The following is a 14,200-nucleotide window of genomic DNA, read 5'->3' as shown; positions in this document are numbered from 1 at the left end:
GCCTGGATTACTCAACATAAGCCTAATATTCCCCCTGTAAATGAAACTTGGCTTAAACCCAGCATAAACAACTCTGAAATTATACCTCCTGGCTAAAATATCATCCATAATGACCATATAAATTGGAAAGGTGGTGGTATTGTTTTAATATTTCTCAACATCTACCATATTTCCCCTTAGAACAAACCAATACCAAAATTAATTTCAGCAGAGCTTCTTATTAACGTTCCTGAAATTAAACAATTATAAACAGATATGTATTACTGTTCCTTATATCCCTCCTGATGACAATTCAGCTATACTGGAAGATATCCTACCGTGGATATCCATAACAATTCCACAAGAAATAATATTACTAGGTGATATGAATGTCAAGTGTTTGGACAGAAACTCTTAACTTCCATACATCTAGTGTGAACTTGGTTTTACCCAACTAATTAATAGCTGCACACATTATAGCAAGATATCAAATTCCCTATTTGATGGGATCGTAGCAAATACACCACCTCAGATACAATATCTGATTGTCTCAATGATCATCTCCCAATTTTACAACCAGACATCTCACGCATCCACTTAAACAGCATGTTTATTAAGCAACATGCAGTGTTTCCAAGTTTAACCCAGGAGTGTTCATTACTAACCTATCCTCTATTAACTGGAAGTTCTTAAAAATCCTACTGTAAGATAATGCTGTAAATGAATTCAGTACAACTTTCCCGAATATCCTAAATAGTCTTGCATCTCCTACAAGGAAGAGCCTAAAATAAATAATGCATTTTGACTATCCAAAAAGAATAGAATGGTAATGCATGGAAGAGAAAAAGCATGGAAAGAATGGTAAAATATAAAACACCACAATTTCTTGAAAACTGCAGAATGCTTCTCGGTAGTACTAAGAAGCAAATTAATGAATAAAAAAATGATACTATAATAACTTTCAGAATAATAGTAAACACAACCCTAAAAAATTCTGGATGACCATTAAAGAATTCTTGCATCCTGGCCATCAGTTCAACCGTAACTCCTCCCCCAATATCTCATCATTCGAAACCATAATAAATTTCAACTCTTATTTTATAGATCCACGATATCTAATCCTAACCCTGCCCAGCAACCACATATTACCACATCCACTTTCACTTTCAAACCTGTACCCACATCCCATATAAAACTGCTCTTAGACAAACTCAAACCATGCCTTACTTCAAACCATGCCTTACTTCAGCTGATGACCTTGCGAGTGAATACTTTAAAATAGCAGCTGATAGCATTGCCTATGCTGTCTCAATCCTTATAAATAGGTCAGTCCAGGAATCCCATGTTCCATCTCTCTGGAAAAAATCACATATTATCCCTCTTCACAAAGGAGGAAATTCAACAGGCATTACTAACTTTAGACCTTTAGCAATCGTATCCCCCATCTCCAAAATATTTTAAAAGTGTATTCAACATTTGCTAAACTGTCTCCTAACAATTGCTAAACTGTCTCCTGCAGTAAGGGCATCTATCTCCCACACAACATGGCTTCCATCCCTGCCATAGTACTAACAATGCACTTAAAACCTTTACAGATATTGTCAATAAAGCCGTATTTCTAGACTTCTCTAAAACCTTTGATACAGTTTGTCACAGCAAACTGCTGCTTCAGATGTCCTCACTAGGTCTATCTTCACCCACTCTTCTATGGTTCAAAAGCTACCTGTCTAATAGGTATCAGTCAGTAAAATGACGCTCCACCCTCTCGCCATACCTTCCAGTCATTACTGCTGTACCACAAGGCTCTATCCTTGATCACCTACTCTTTTGCATTCTCACTAACACGCTTCACACATCCACAAAACAAGCCTCCCTAATACAATACGCAGATGCCTCTACACTCATATGCACATCTGACAACCTGGCACATATCCAAAAAAGTGCTCAGGAAGCTTTAACAGCCACTGAAATATGGCTTTGTAACTCAATTATGATCACCCCCCCAAAAAAAGACTGTTTCTACCCTCCAATCCCTCTCTCATGAAAAAACAAAATTTAAAATCCTCTCTTTTAATAATACAACCATTGATGTCACTTCTGATAGCAAATTATTAGGGATGATAGTGGATTATAATCTTAAATTTGACCATCATGTACAAAATTGCATTAAAAAAAATCACTAAAAACTAGGGATTTGTTACAGAGCCAAAAACTTCCTCACCAACACAACTAAACCTACATTTGCTACTACTTACCTCCTCCCTTCACTACTTTCATTTCTTGTAAAGATAAGAAAGAAGGCCACCTTGTGTCAAAGCAGACTGTTTCCAATTGGTTAATTCAAGCTGTTACCTTTTGTTATAGCCAGCACAACAAACTTCATTCTACCAGGGTCTTGACTACATTTGTTTCTTTTTTGGAAAAGGTTGGATTCTAGAAGTATTCTAGAAGTAGCAACTTTTGGCCTTGTGCACACGCTTTTACAAAATACTGTAAACTACATACCCTCTCCAGGCCTAGGACAGGCTTTGCTTGGGCCATTCTCCAGGGGCTTCTGAACCCTCATCCTTTCTCCTCCCAGTCAGTATAAAACTTTCGGCTTTTCCCGGTTAGGGGTCACCACAGCGGAACTCTGGTCTGCTCATGATTGGCAGTGGATTTTTACGGTGCCAAGTTGCCAGCCCGATGCCCAGCCTTCAACGAAGGCATGCCCATTCACGCTCGCACCTACCTGCATGTCTTTAACATCATTCGACCACAGGGAGGACATGCAGACTCCACACAGAAGGCGCTCCTGCCAATAATCGAACGGGAGAACCTCTTGCTGTGAGGCGACAACGCTAACCGTTGCACCTACAGTAATCTACCCATGTAGCTAAGGTTACTATAGCAGTGATGATAATGAAGAGCATTGTACCGTTGTGTAAGTAAACTTTCCATAACAGAAAATATTCAAATGATTACTGCTGCAGTGGCTGCCCCTTCCCTCCCTCCATCACCCATATTTTTGTATGCTATTTTGCCAGAGTGAGGATATATATATATATATATATATATATATATATATATATATATATATATATATAATTTCCTAGCATTGTCCTTTTCAGGTCTTTAGCCTCCCCCATTCTGTTGGCATGAAAATTCTGAAGGACTTCGCATCCAAACCACTCCTTTTAGTCAGTCTAGCTTGAACTGACTAATGGACTGTGTGTGTGGAAAGTACACTAAAGCTTTGGAAGCTGGCCTGGTGTTCTCTTCTTACCAGGATACAACCCATACAACTAAGATTACTACAGCATTGATCATTCAGACATTTACTGTTATGGTTTATGCGGCTGTGTTTTATGATGAATACTACAAACATCTGTACTTTTATTGTGCATGGTTCTTTTTCCTTATATAAAAAGAAATCAGAAAGCAGTCTTAATTGCAAATTGTTTTCTTTTAACAGTTTCTGAGCAAGCTTGCAGTGTTGATTTTCTTGTGCACATTTTGACATTTGTGCATCCTTTTTTTGTCATCTCTGTCACTTTGAACACATCAGCAAAATCCCTTACTCAGTCACTATAGATTAGCAAGTATGTTAAGCTTGTGGACTCAGGCATAAAAGTGTTCTGAATATTTTATATCAGTTTTGTTATGTGATACACAAACTAAAAAAAAGACTCACTGAATTTGAATAGTAAGTTAAATAATCATTCTTTTCCTGATTTTCCATAGGCGGCTGCAAAATTTCAAGAACAGTCAATAGAATCCTCTAAGCCAAAGGGAAGACAACAGGATGCACTGTTTCACACTGTTAATATTGCAGGTCTACATACAACAGTAAGTAGTGTACTATTGTAATATTTGTTTGTTTGTTTGTTTGTGTCTTTCGGCTTTTCCCGGTTAGGGGTCGCCACAGTGGAACTCCGGTCCGCTAATTATTGGTAGTGGATTTTTACGTACCGGGTTACCAGTCCTGACGCACAACCTTCAACGAAGGCATGCCCCATTCACGTATGCCTGCACACAGAAGATGCTCTAGCTGAGAATTGAACGGGACAACGTCTTGCTATGAGGCGACAACGCTACCGCAGCACCACCAATATAGATTAATTAAAAAAGCTTTCCTCATACTCTTTCACCATTGCATAATTTGTTTATTTTTTACTGATACTTTGTATTGCCACCCCTAAAAGAAAATTGAGCTGTTGAATTTAAGACATGTTTTTGTTGCTCAGATACAGTTTCCTAAACATACTGCAAACTTTTGAACTGGATGCTCATGATTATTTTTGTCAAGGACAGCCTGTTTTCTGTATTGTATTTCAAAACTCCTGTTGCAGTGCTACCTTTCTGGTCAGTCATGTTGCATTTAATTCAACTCTCACAATTAAACAATAATCCATGACTGCATGTGGGTATATCAGGATTTACCCACGGTTAGTGAGGTTTGATCACGAAGGCAAAGCCAGAGTGATTAAACAATGCCAAATATGTGTAAATCCTAATACACCCACACACAGGAATGGATTATAGATATTATACAATAACATTATTTAAAAAAGAAATTGCTTACCTTTCTTAAATAATTCATTTGTATAGGAGTGCTTTATTCTCTTTCTGCGTAGTCTTCTCTTTACTGACGTATTGTGCATGCTAATGGGACTTAATTTCCCACGCTTGCACCATAAATCATTGCAAGAGAACAATAGAGAACGAAGCACCACCCCCCCATCATTTTTCTGCGTGTTGCTAAAATACCAAAAAGCCATTTGAATGCATTAGTTTCAGGATGGCCTTGTTGTTAATTAACCACATACATGTGTTCTCAAATTAGACTTTGCTGACTAAATGGTTATTTTGTTGTATTTTAGTTCAGTCTTCACTAATGAATTTATATTTTTCTGTGGCTGCCAGGGCCATCGTAAATCATAGCAGAGAATCCAAAAGAGGATGGGGAGGGTTAACGCATACATTTGCCCTCTTTGGGCCTATAAAATTAGGATTTGTCTGGCGCTAGCAGATGCCACGTTCATAGCTACACTAGAATAAAATGCGTCTATACTGCACTGTGACATTACACATGCACATTTCCATAGAATACAAAACAACCAAATGACCACAAACACCTTTGTAATCAACAATCACATGAAATATTAAACCAGAAAATAGAAAAAACATATTTTCTTCAGAGGTTGCAAGCCCCACTCCCCCTTTACTTTATTATTCTAAGCCCACCATCGCACAGCTATGGCTATAAGAGAAACACTTACAAGGACGCACACAGTAAATCCACTAGTGCAGTTTCACAGCCTAACTCCTAAAATACCATTCACAATCAAGAAAATTAAACATTGTGGAGTCTGGGCCTTGAAACTGCAAACCACACATCAACAGCTTGTAGAGTAACTTGCATATAGCAAGACAGTTTCTGAAGAAAGTTAATGAATGGCTTAGTTTTAGGTTCCCTGTTTGGTTGTGGCTCCCTAGAAGCAGACCTTATAACTTAATAACTCTGATAATACGTTAATGCTCTAAAATGTTGTGCTACTCTTCTTTTCTTTTAGATATATCTAAACAGTCCTTCACGTACATATTTGTAAACACATTTTTGTACTTTGTTGTCTGTGTTCTGTGTTATTCAGGAGTATCCTTCAGGTCATACCAAGATCCAGACAAAAGGGGAAGGGGTAATGGTGGGTGGGAAGTTGGGGAAGGACAAAAACAGATTACACAGATGCAGAGTTATGGTGAGTACATAACTATAATTTCTCCTTACTCCCATCGCTAATCTTGTTATTCCAGCAGGAAAAAAATGTCTGATTGTATCATTGGTCATGCATGGAATTAATAGTAGAAGGCTGTAGATTTCTAATAGTGACATTTGCCATGTCTGGTCAGTACTGGGACTAGAGTGTCATCTAACTGGCAGCACACAGAATTATCTGGCAGTTAGCAGAGGGATTGAGGCTATGAGTTGTTAAAAATGCCTTCCGTGGTCCAACATTTGCTTCTCAAAGCCTCCATCTGCCTGCTGTGTGACTCAGTAAATTACTTAACTGGACAGTGCTTCTGGGGCTGAGTCTGAAAAAAGACCATGTGGAGTAGTGCCCTACCCTGATTAACAAATAAAATAATAAAAGTCCGTATAAGAAGAAATGCCACCTCTTTTGATGAGTAAGGCAAGATGAGGACTGGATGCCCTATCATTTGTATGTACCTATTTAAGCAATCCTCAATTTGAAGTGTCAAGTGAAGGATACTTAACTTCACCCCCTAGACCACTTGCTTCTGGTATACTGTATATCTAAGTTCAGAGCTTTTCTACTTATAAAGGTTTTGCAGCTACCTTGCCTTCAGAGGGGTTAGAAGAATGACTGTTATTCTGTGTTAATAATGCAGCACATTTATGTCCTTATACATGTATATATTATACCTTTATATCCTTATCTATATAGGTAGATTACCCTAGCTTACTACACTTGAGAAATGGAAGGAGAAGAGTCCAGGAGCCCCTGTAGAATGTCCCTCGAAATCTAGACCTAAAGAAGGAATCAAGCTTATAGCACTTTGTAAGTATGTACACCAGATCAAGTACTTCTAGAATCTAACCCTTTCCAAAAAGCCATAGATGAAGCCAGGGCCCTGATAACTTTTAGGCACAAAAGAAAAAAATTAGTTCCCAATGAAATCCTGTCCCCATGGAAAATGATTTAGGGCTGATTCACCTTAAGACCTTGCATGAACCCATGGATCTTCCTTTTTCAAGATATTCTCATGTCAAAATATTTTTTTCTTAAAAGGCCTCCAAGAAAAATGGTGATCCCTTCTTGGGATCCTAATTTTCTATTAGAGAAGCTAACATTTGTTCCATTTGATCCAGCTAATCCAGCTAACTTGTAGTTCTTAACATGGAAAACAGTTTTACTGATTGTTCTGACCTCTGCAAGAAGAGTGTCTGAGTTGCAAGCTCTTATGGTGAGTCAACTTTATTTCATTTTCCACAGAGACAGGGTTTATTTGATAATTAATCTTCCTTTCATGCCTAAAGTGGCATCCAAGTTTACTTTAAGCCAAACTATCCATTCCCTCATTTTCTTTACTGATCCTAAAATCAGGAAGAATGGACAATCCATACCTTGGAGGTCCATTGACAAGTCAGGTACTATCTTAACAGAAATAAATCTTTCAGAGTTTCTGATCTGTTGTTCATTTCTTGTGAAAGTAAGTAGAAGAGGCAACCTGTATCAATACAGACTATTCCCAACTGGTTGTCTAAGGCTATTATCTTTTGTTATACTCACCAGAACAAAACTATTCCAGACAGGGTCAAGGCCCACTGTACCAGGGCATTAACTTTACCTATGGCTTGATGGAAAGGGTTGGATTCTAGAAATATTCTAGAAGCAGCAACTTGATCATTTATACATACTTTTACAAGACATTACAAGCTTGAATCCTTCTCTAAGTCTAGATCTGGCTTTTCTATGACCATTCTCCAGGTCCTGGACATTTCCCCATCCAACTCCCAAAATCTCTAAGCTGTGGTAATCTACCATATAGCTTAGGCTACTGCAGCAGTGATTGATATGAAGACCATAGTGTAGTTGTGTAAGTAAACTTACCATAACAGTAGATGTTTGAATAATCACTGCTGCAGTAGATGCTCCCTCCCTCCACCCCCCCTGCTTTTTAGGTTCATAGATTAGTACTAAGCTAACTGTCCTTTTGAGCCATTTTAAGCCTAGCCAGTTATCCCTTGTGAGACTCAAACCCTGCACCTTGTGTTTGTCAGGCAAACACCTTAACTATCAGGCCACCCTCCCAACCCAATTGTGTTGTTTGTGTCAGGGAGTGAACTTTTGATTTTGTTGTTTCTTTCAGAACTCAGCCTCCTTTTCTCTGTTGGTATGAACGCTCTGAAAGGCTTGGCACCCAAATCCTATCTTTTTAGTCAGCTCAGCTGGAGCTAATTGAGCACAAGGAAGGTGCCCTGAAACCTTGGAAGCTGGTCAGCTGTTATATCCTATGCATAATTAAAATTATTAATTGTGCTTATTATTCACACTTTCCTGTTCAGAAAAGTTATTTTAAAACTAGGTATTTGTATTTTAATAGACTTTCACAAGACTGTAATTTACTTTTGAACAGAAGCCAACTTTTTTCCTGTCAGTTTAAAAGTTGTTTAAAGAAAATGAAAACAATTTTTTCTGTGGAGAAATTGTGTTTATTTTACTATTTGGGGCTGGGAAAGTGTTTAAAGTAATTTTTACTGTGTTTGGTGAAAAAGAGACTTTTTACCGGCATTTGCTGCTTGTTTTCACTGGGATAGAAGCACCATTTTTGGATTGACCATGGAACAAACTGTCGATCCCATGGTAGGTCCTTCTTCCCGCCACAAAAAGAACAAGTTAAGCAAACAGCCTTTGCCACCTGTCCATTCATCCTCCTGTCCAGATTCAGAATCTTGAATCTCTTCAGTAAAGGAAGTATCCCTCTTTTTATTTTTTACCAGAAACTACTTTACAAGAAGGCTCAATAGCCAGACGGAATAAGGTATTCTAGTCTAAGGAAATTTGAGTTGGAGTAGATGCATGTTTAGTTTTCTATTTCGTTTTGACAGGTAAAATGGAACCAACAGTGTTATTAATGACAGCAATTGCTTCCCCAGGGATGAGCACAACATTCTGACAAAACAGAGAAGCCTTCCAATTTCCTTCTCACAGGCCAGCAAGAGTGTCTCTCCCTTACCCACTGAGGAGATCCCAACAGCCGCAGAGGATGTGGCTAACCCCTGGTCCATAGTGGCTGTAAGTGCTACACCAGAGGGATCCCGGGCAAAGGATGAGTGGTCTGAGGTACAACTAATGGCCACAGCAGAGTCACCCACCTGCGTCTGAGTCAAGCTACTAGCCTGTTGTGATGGCAGAGGCTGTTTAACTTTTTCTTTCTGCATTCCTTTGCTAGGCTTGCACTACAGTGTTTTTTGAGCTTTTCCCTGGTTTTATCACTTCTTCACCTCAACAAAAGACATACTCAAGAAATTCATAAGGGCCTTACTAGGAGGGAGAAGATACCCAAATCTCTGTCCTTCAAGGACACCAGTGACTACAGGAGAATAGGAAAACATTATACCAGTGAATCGTCTGCTAGTAATTCTCTTACATATCTAGACTGGTAGTTAGTATACTCAAAAAGTAAGAACCTAGAATCCCTAGTTAATATAGTCTTTTTTATTATCAGAAGTTGAATTAGGTAGGTTAGCATCCTCTAGAATGCTGCTAGGCCTTTTAAATCCACTTGATTTAATTTATACCTCCATAATCATTCATTTACTGTAGACATTGCCAATCAAAAGGCGATGAAAGCTCTTTTGCAGGTTCAGGGAACAATGGGTCTAGTCCCTTTTCTCTGTGGTTCCAGAGTGCATAGAGATACTTTTCTTCTCCTTTTTTTCCAATTTGTCCTCATTGGTCCTTCTTATGGTGCAGTTTCTGATGAGATCAGTAAGCATCATGCAAGTCCCCTTGTCACTACGTGTAGGTGCATCACCATCAACTGTGGTGGAGCTCTTGTAGCCTCACCCCTTCCCTTTGACTTCTGCCACTTAAACAATGTTTGTGGCACAGACTGTATCAGAGCAGGTTCAGTATCAGGTTTACTTTCGGTAATTTATCTTGGTTACAATATTTAATGAAATACAATTGGTTTAGACTTTGATTTATATTTTCTAGTAATTGTTATTTTTTTTTTGGCAGCCACCAGAATTAAACTTACTATGTGGAGGCAATTCAGATCTTATATCCCAGATCAAAAAATTGTTTCCTTATTTACATCCATATGCTCACCCAATATTAATGACAGAGTACTCTGTAGGGAATTTTTTAAATCTGCCAACTCATTACACTCCGAAAGCATATGTTTCCAGTTACCTCTTTCTTCCCCATTACACCTCCAGCATTTGTTATCTACCCGAGGAAAATCCTTTGAAGTCTGCTTAGGGTACAAAAATACTTATGAAAACACTTTCTAGCAAAGATCCTAAATGTTCTGGACATTCATAGGATCATAGGAGGTTACTAGGCTAATGGCCCTGGGGCCCTTACAAGCTTAGCCAAGATTTTATCCCCAAAAAAGAAACCTCAGTCAGCACCTGTTGCCCCTGTCAGTGAGGGACACAGGTGGAACCTCTGGGACAAATTTGTAGTTTCCCATCCACTCATCAATGTTGCACTTGAAGAGGGTCAGCAAGGTACTCTGTTTGACATGTAGGGGAAGTCTATTCCATAGATTTTGTTGATGTCACATATTTGATTTAGGCCTTTCAAGTGGGTAATGCGTGAGGAGTTAGACTTACAGATATGGAGCATCTCTAGAAGGGCAGGGTCCGATATTGCCTTGTAGGCAAGACATAGATCACCTATGAGCAATCTGTATGATACTGAGTAGAGTGATAGTGATTTGAGCCTGCCCACATAGGTTAGGTGTTGGTGGCCATGAATTCTCTTTGTGAGGTATTTCTGTGGCCTTTCCAGTTGGTGCAGGTGTTTGGAGAAGTACATACCAAATGGGGAGTTATACTCAATTATTGGCCTAATGAGGGAGGAGTACAGAGAGGTAATAACCTCCTTTTTTCTGGATGCAGTCCCTTACTTATGAGATGAACCCTCTTTTATCCTTCTTTCTAGCTTCACTCTTAATAACTCTTGCTACTTTGTTAAACAGAAATATGCTGTAACCTTGTTACCTTCTTTATTGTACCTTTGGGTCTCACTTTTTAGTCTCATTAATTGAATTTGTAATTTGAACTACTTATATTTGAAATCTACGTATTTCTTTTGTAAATTGATACTGTTGTTTTATCTTGTAATTTGTCTTCTGCAATTCTGGAGCTTTTCTCCTTGGGGGTCTCCCCTGAAAATGGGCATCTGCCCAGATGGACTAACCCAGTTAACAAATGTCAAATAATAAAATAAAAAAAGATGAACCAAGTAAAAGACTTTTCTGACCACTGCTGCTACATGATGGTTGAATGGGAGATTGTTATCAACCTGAGTCCCAAGGTCTCTCACCACAGATTGTATGTTTAGGGGGTTGCCGTTTATGTGGTAATCAGTAGGGGCCATGTTTTTGCTGAATGGTGGGATAATACATCTTTTTGCATTTAACTTAAGGCCATGACTTTGACACCAGTCATTTGCTGCTGTGAGACCCTGTTGCAGTATGTTAACATTATTTGGGGAATCAGTGACAACCCCCAACTTACAGTCATCTACAGACATTGTCAGCCACAGGCCTTTTGTCTTTGCCTGTATATCTGAGAAGTAGATATCAAACAGTATTGGTCCCAGGACAGATCATGGGGAACACCACTAGTGAAAGGTCTGCTGTTGGAGGTGGAGGCACCTATTTGACTTTGTGGGTTCTATTGGTGAGCCAGTTGGCTACCCACCTGATGATATAGGAATTTACACTAAGTTGTGTTAGCTTTTCGATGATGCCTGAGTGGGGGATTGTGTCAAAGGCCTTAGCCAAGTCAAGGCAAACTGTATGTACTGACTTATCCTCATCCAGTGCCTTGGTGACAGTCTCAAAGATGTCAACAAGGTTCAATGGACAAGATCTGCCCTTGATGAATCTGAACTGGGTGGGGTCAAGTGCTTGGAGATCGCCTATGTCCTTCTTTATGAGATCCATAATAATACCCTCCATGGCTTTACAGATTAGACTTGTCAAGCTAATGGGGCGAAAGTTTCCAGAGTCAGTAGTGGTACCACCTTTGTGCAAGGGTATTACAATGGCAGTTCCCTACTCTGCTGGGGCTACTTAGGCTGTGGTTGAATAGGGTGATCAATGGCAAAGCTAGAGCTTGCTGGAGATGGTGCAGAATACAGCCTGGGGTACTATCAGGTCTCATGGAAACTGTGTTCTTTGCTTTGGATAGGGCCTTTAACACTTGATCTATGCAAATTTAAGGTGCGTGGCAAGTAATGGGGATCTTGAATGGGCCTTTGGGGGGGGTTGGGGGGTGACGTTTGTGCTGAACCTATCTACTAACAGGTTGGCTAAGTCAACAGGATCAGTGTAAGTGGTACCGTTAAGTACTAATTTGGAACAAACCCGGGCTTTGCCATGGAGGTTCCTGACATAACTGAAGAAGGCTTTGTGGTTTCCCTTTGTTTGGAGACTAGTTTCAATTTATAATTGGCTTTGGAGGTTTTCTAGTAATCTAATTTGCTTATTGAGGCTGAGGAGGGAGTTTTTTCAATTTGGAATTTGTTATTCTTTACCCTTGGACAACAGTTGATTCCTTTTGTTGTAAACCTGTTGATAGAGGATGTCCACCAGACAGGTTTGTGTTACCTGGAGGAGCAAGTTTTAGTTCTGTTGTGTGGCTGAGTCCATGCAGTTGTACAGGTGCTTGCAAACTGCATTGGCGCTGTTCAGCATAATTGTCTGCATTCTCTGTGAGGGGCGGTGTGAAGCTACTGATACCCTCCCTTAGGAAGTTGTAGTCAGCTTTTGAGAAGTTTTTTAGCCTGGTTATGGCTGGGGAGTGGGGGCTTGGGTGAGATAGAAACTTTGAATGAGACAGAACAATGATCTGATCTTACCAGGGAAAAACATACTATGGGAGTGGTACAGCGGTTGCCCATGTTGGTAAGAACCAAGTCCAGAATGTTATATCCCCTTGTGGGGGATGAGATGAGCTGGTCTAGCGTGTTACAATTGATGAAGTCAAGGAATTGTTTGGGCGAGTGCATTAGTGCAGGAGTAGTTCACCCAGTCTATGGTGGGGTAGCTGAAGTCATCAAGGATCACAGTGTTAGGGAGGTACCTTGATGGATTCAAGAAAGTTCAGGTAGGACTGTCTTCATATAGTCCAGGGAGTTCTGTCTCAAGTCATTCACACCAACATGGACAGTGACAGCGACATACTTTTACCTGTTGTGGAGAGACTTAAGTGTGAGCGTGATGTGGTGGATTCTGGCATCTGACAGACAACTGGCCATGACCTTCTTGTCGAGCCTGGTGAGGGGGATATCGGTGTGTCTCACAAGTGAGTCACGAATAACTAGTATGTCTAGTTTAGTGTTATGCTTTATGTACTGTGTTTATAAGAAACTGGTGCACAAATGAATGGCTCCAAGGAAAAATTGCTTTAATAAGCACTTAAAAACTCCACAGTAGAGACTGGATCAGTAAAAGCACAATAACGTATCCACATAGACGTTTTACGACAACTTCATCAGTTATACATCAATTTTAAAATGAGGTGGTTTTATATACTGTTTGAATTTAATCACAGATCTCTTGTCCAATCAAGCAGCACAATAAATTAAAATCACTTAATTGAGTAATTAATTCATGAAAGCCATGTTAAAAACACTTGCAAAAATGAATACAATTCACTAAAACCATTTATACTCAAATTGTTACATATTTAGTATATATTTAATGTAAGTTTTCCAATGCTTTAAAAACTTTCTATACTTTTAAATGAACCTCTTTGAAAATGTTACTATATAACATGTCATTCAGACTTGTAGGTTTAATATTATAACCAGACACCATCTTGTGGTCATTGAGTTAATTACAGCCACACACTAAACTTTTTTTAAGCTGAAAATACAAGACTTGTCTTTTGAGAATGTATATAAAATTTCAAAACAGTGAAGATCATAAAAATAGACCAAGGAAGAACTTCATTAAATCAAAGCTTGGCAGCCCTCATCTTTAAAACTGGGGCCAATGATACCATGTCATTGAGCCCAAAATTACGATTCGCATCTAAAAAGAGCTGCCAGTACAACTCTTTGTAGTCAATAAGTGTCTCCCACATCCCCCCTCTTGGGTTAGTGGGAACAACTTCCAATACAAAAAATGAGTAGCCTGTGGTGTTACATTTTGTTGAATGCCTACTCAATGCATTTTTTTCTTTCATCACCCTGACATCATATAAGTGCTCGTATATTCTCTGTCTGAGCTTTCTTTCACTCTTTCCGACAATGCTCCCTATACACTAGGTACCTAGATGATTTATGTTTTTTCTGGATGGGTAGTGAGGAAAACTTTAACAACCTTTTGGCCTTTGTTAATAACACCTCCACATTTCTGAAATTTACCAGCAATTTTGATGAACAAAAGTTAAAATACCTTGATGTTCACATTGAGAAACAAGAAGGGAAACTGTCATCAAGAATTTTCAGGAAAGAAACTTTTTCTAATTCCT

The 14,200-nt window shown here is 39.1% G+C and overlaps 1 protein-coding gene across 2 annotated transcripts in view; it reads left to right on the top strand.

Annotated features, from left to right (window-relative positions):
- The window catches only part of CFAP69 (cilia and flagella associated protein 69), a 2,033,309-nt gene that overhangs the window by 1,982,528 nt on the left and 36,581 nt on the right, over window positions 1–14,200 (top strand). For both annotated transcript variants that reach the window (XM_044067529.1, XM_044067528.1), the window contains one exon: window positions 3,703–3,807. In XM_044067529.1, the coding sequence (XP_043923464.1) occupies window positions 3,703–3,807 (105 nt within the window). The remainder of the gene's footprint in view (window positions 1–3,702; window positions 3,808–14,200) is intronic.

The sequence above is a fragment of the Protopterus annectens genome, chromosome 3.part1 (genome assembly GCF_019279795.1).
Source record: "Protopterus annectens isolate FY-2018-M chromosome 3.part1, PAN1.0, whole genome shotgun sequence".
Classification (NCBI taxonomy): domain Eukaryota; kingdom Metazoa; phylum Chordata; order Ceratodontiformes; family Protopteridae; genus Protopterus; species Protopterus annectens.
The sequence above is the reverse complement of the archived record's forward strand: the minus strand, read 5'-3'. Positions and strand labels throughout refer to the sequence as shown.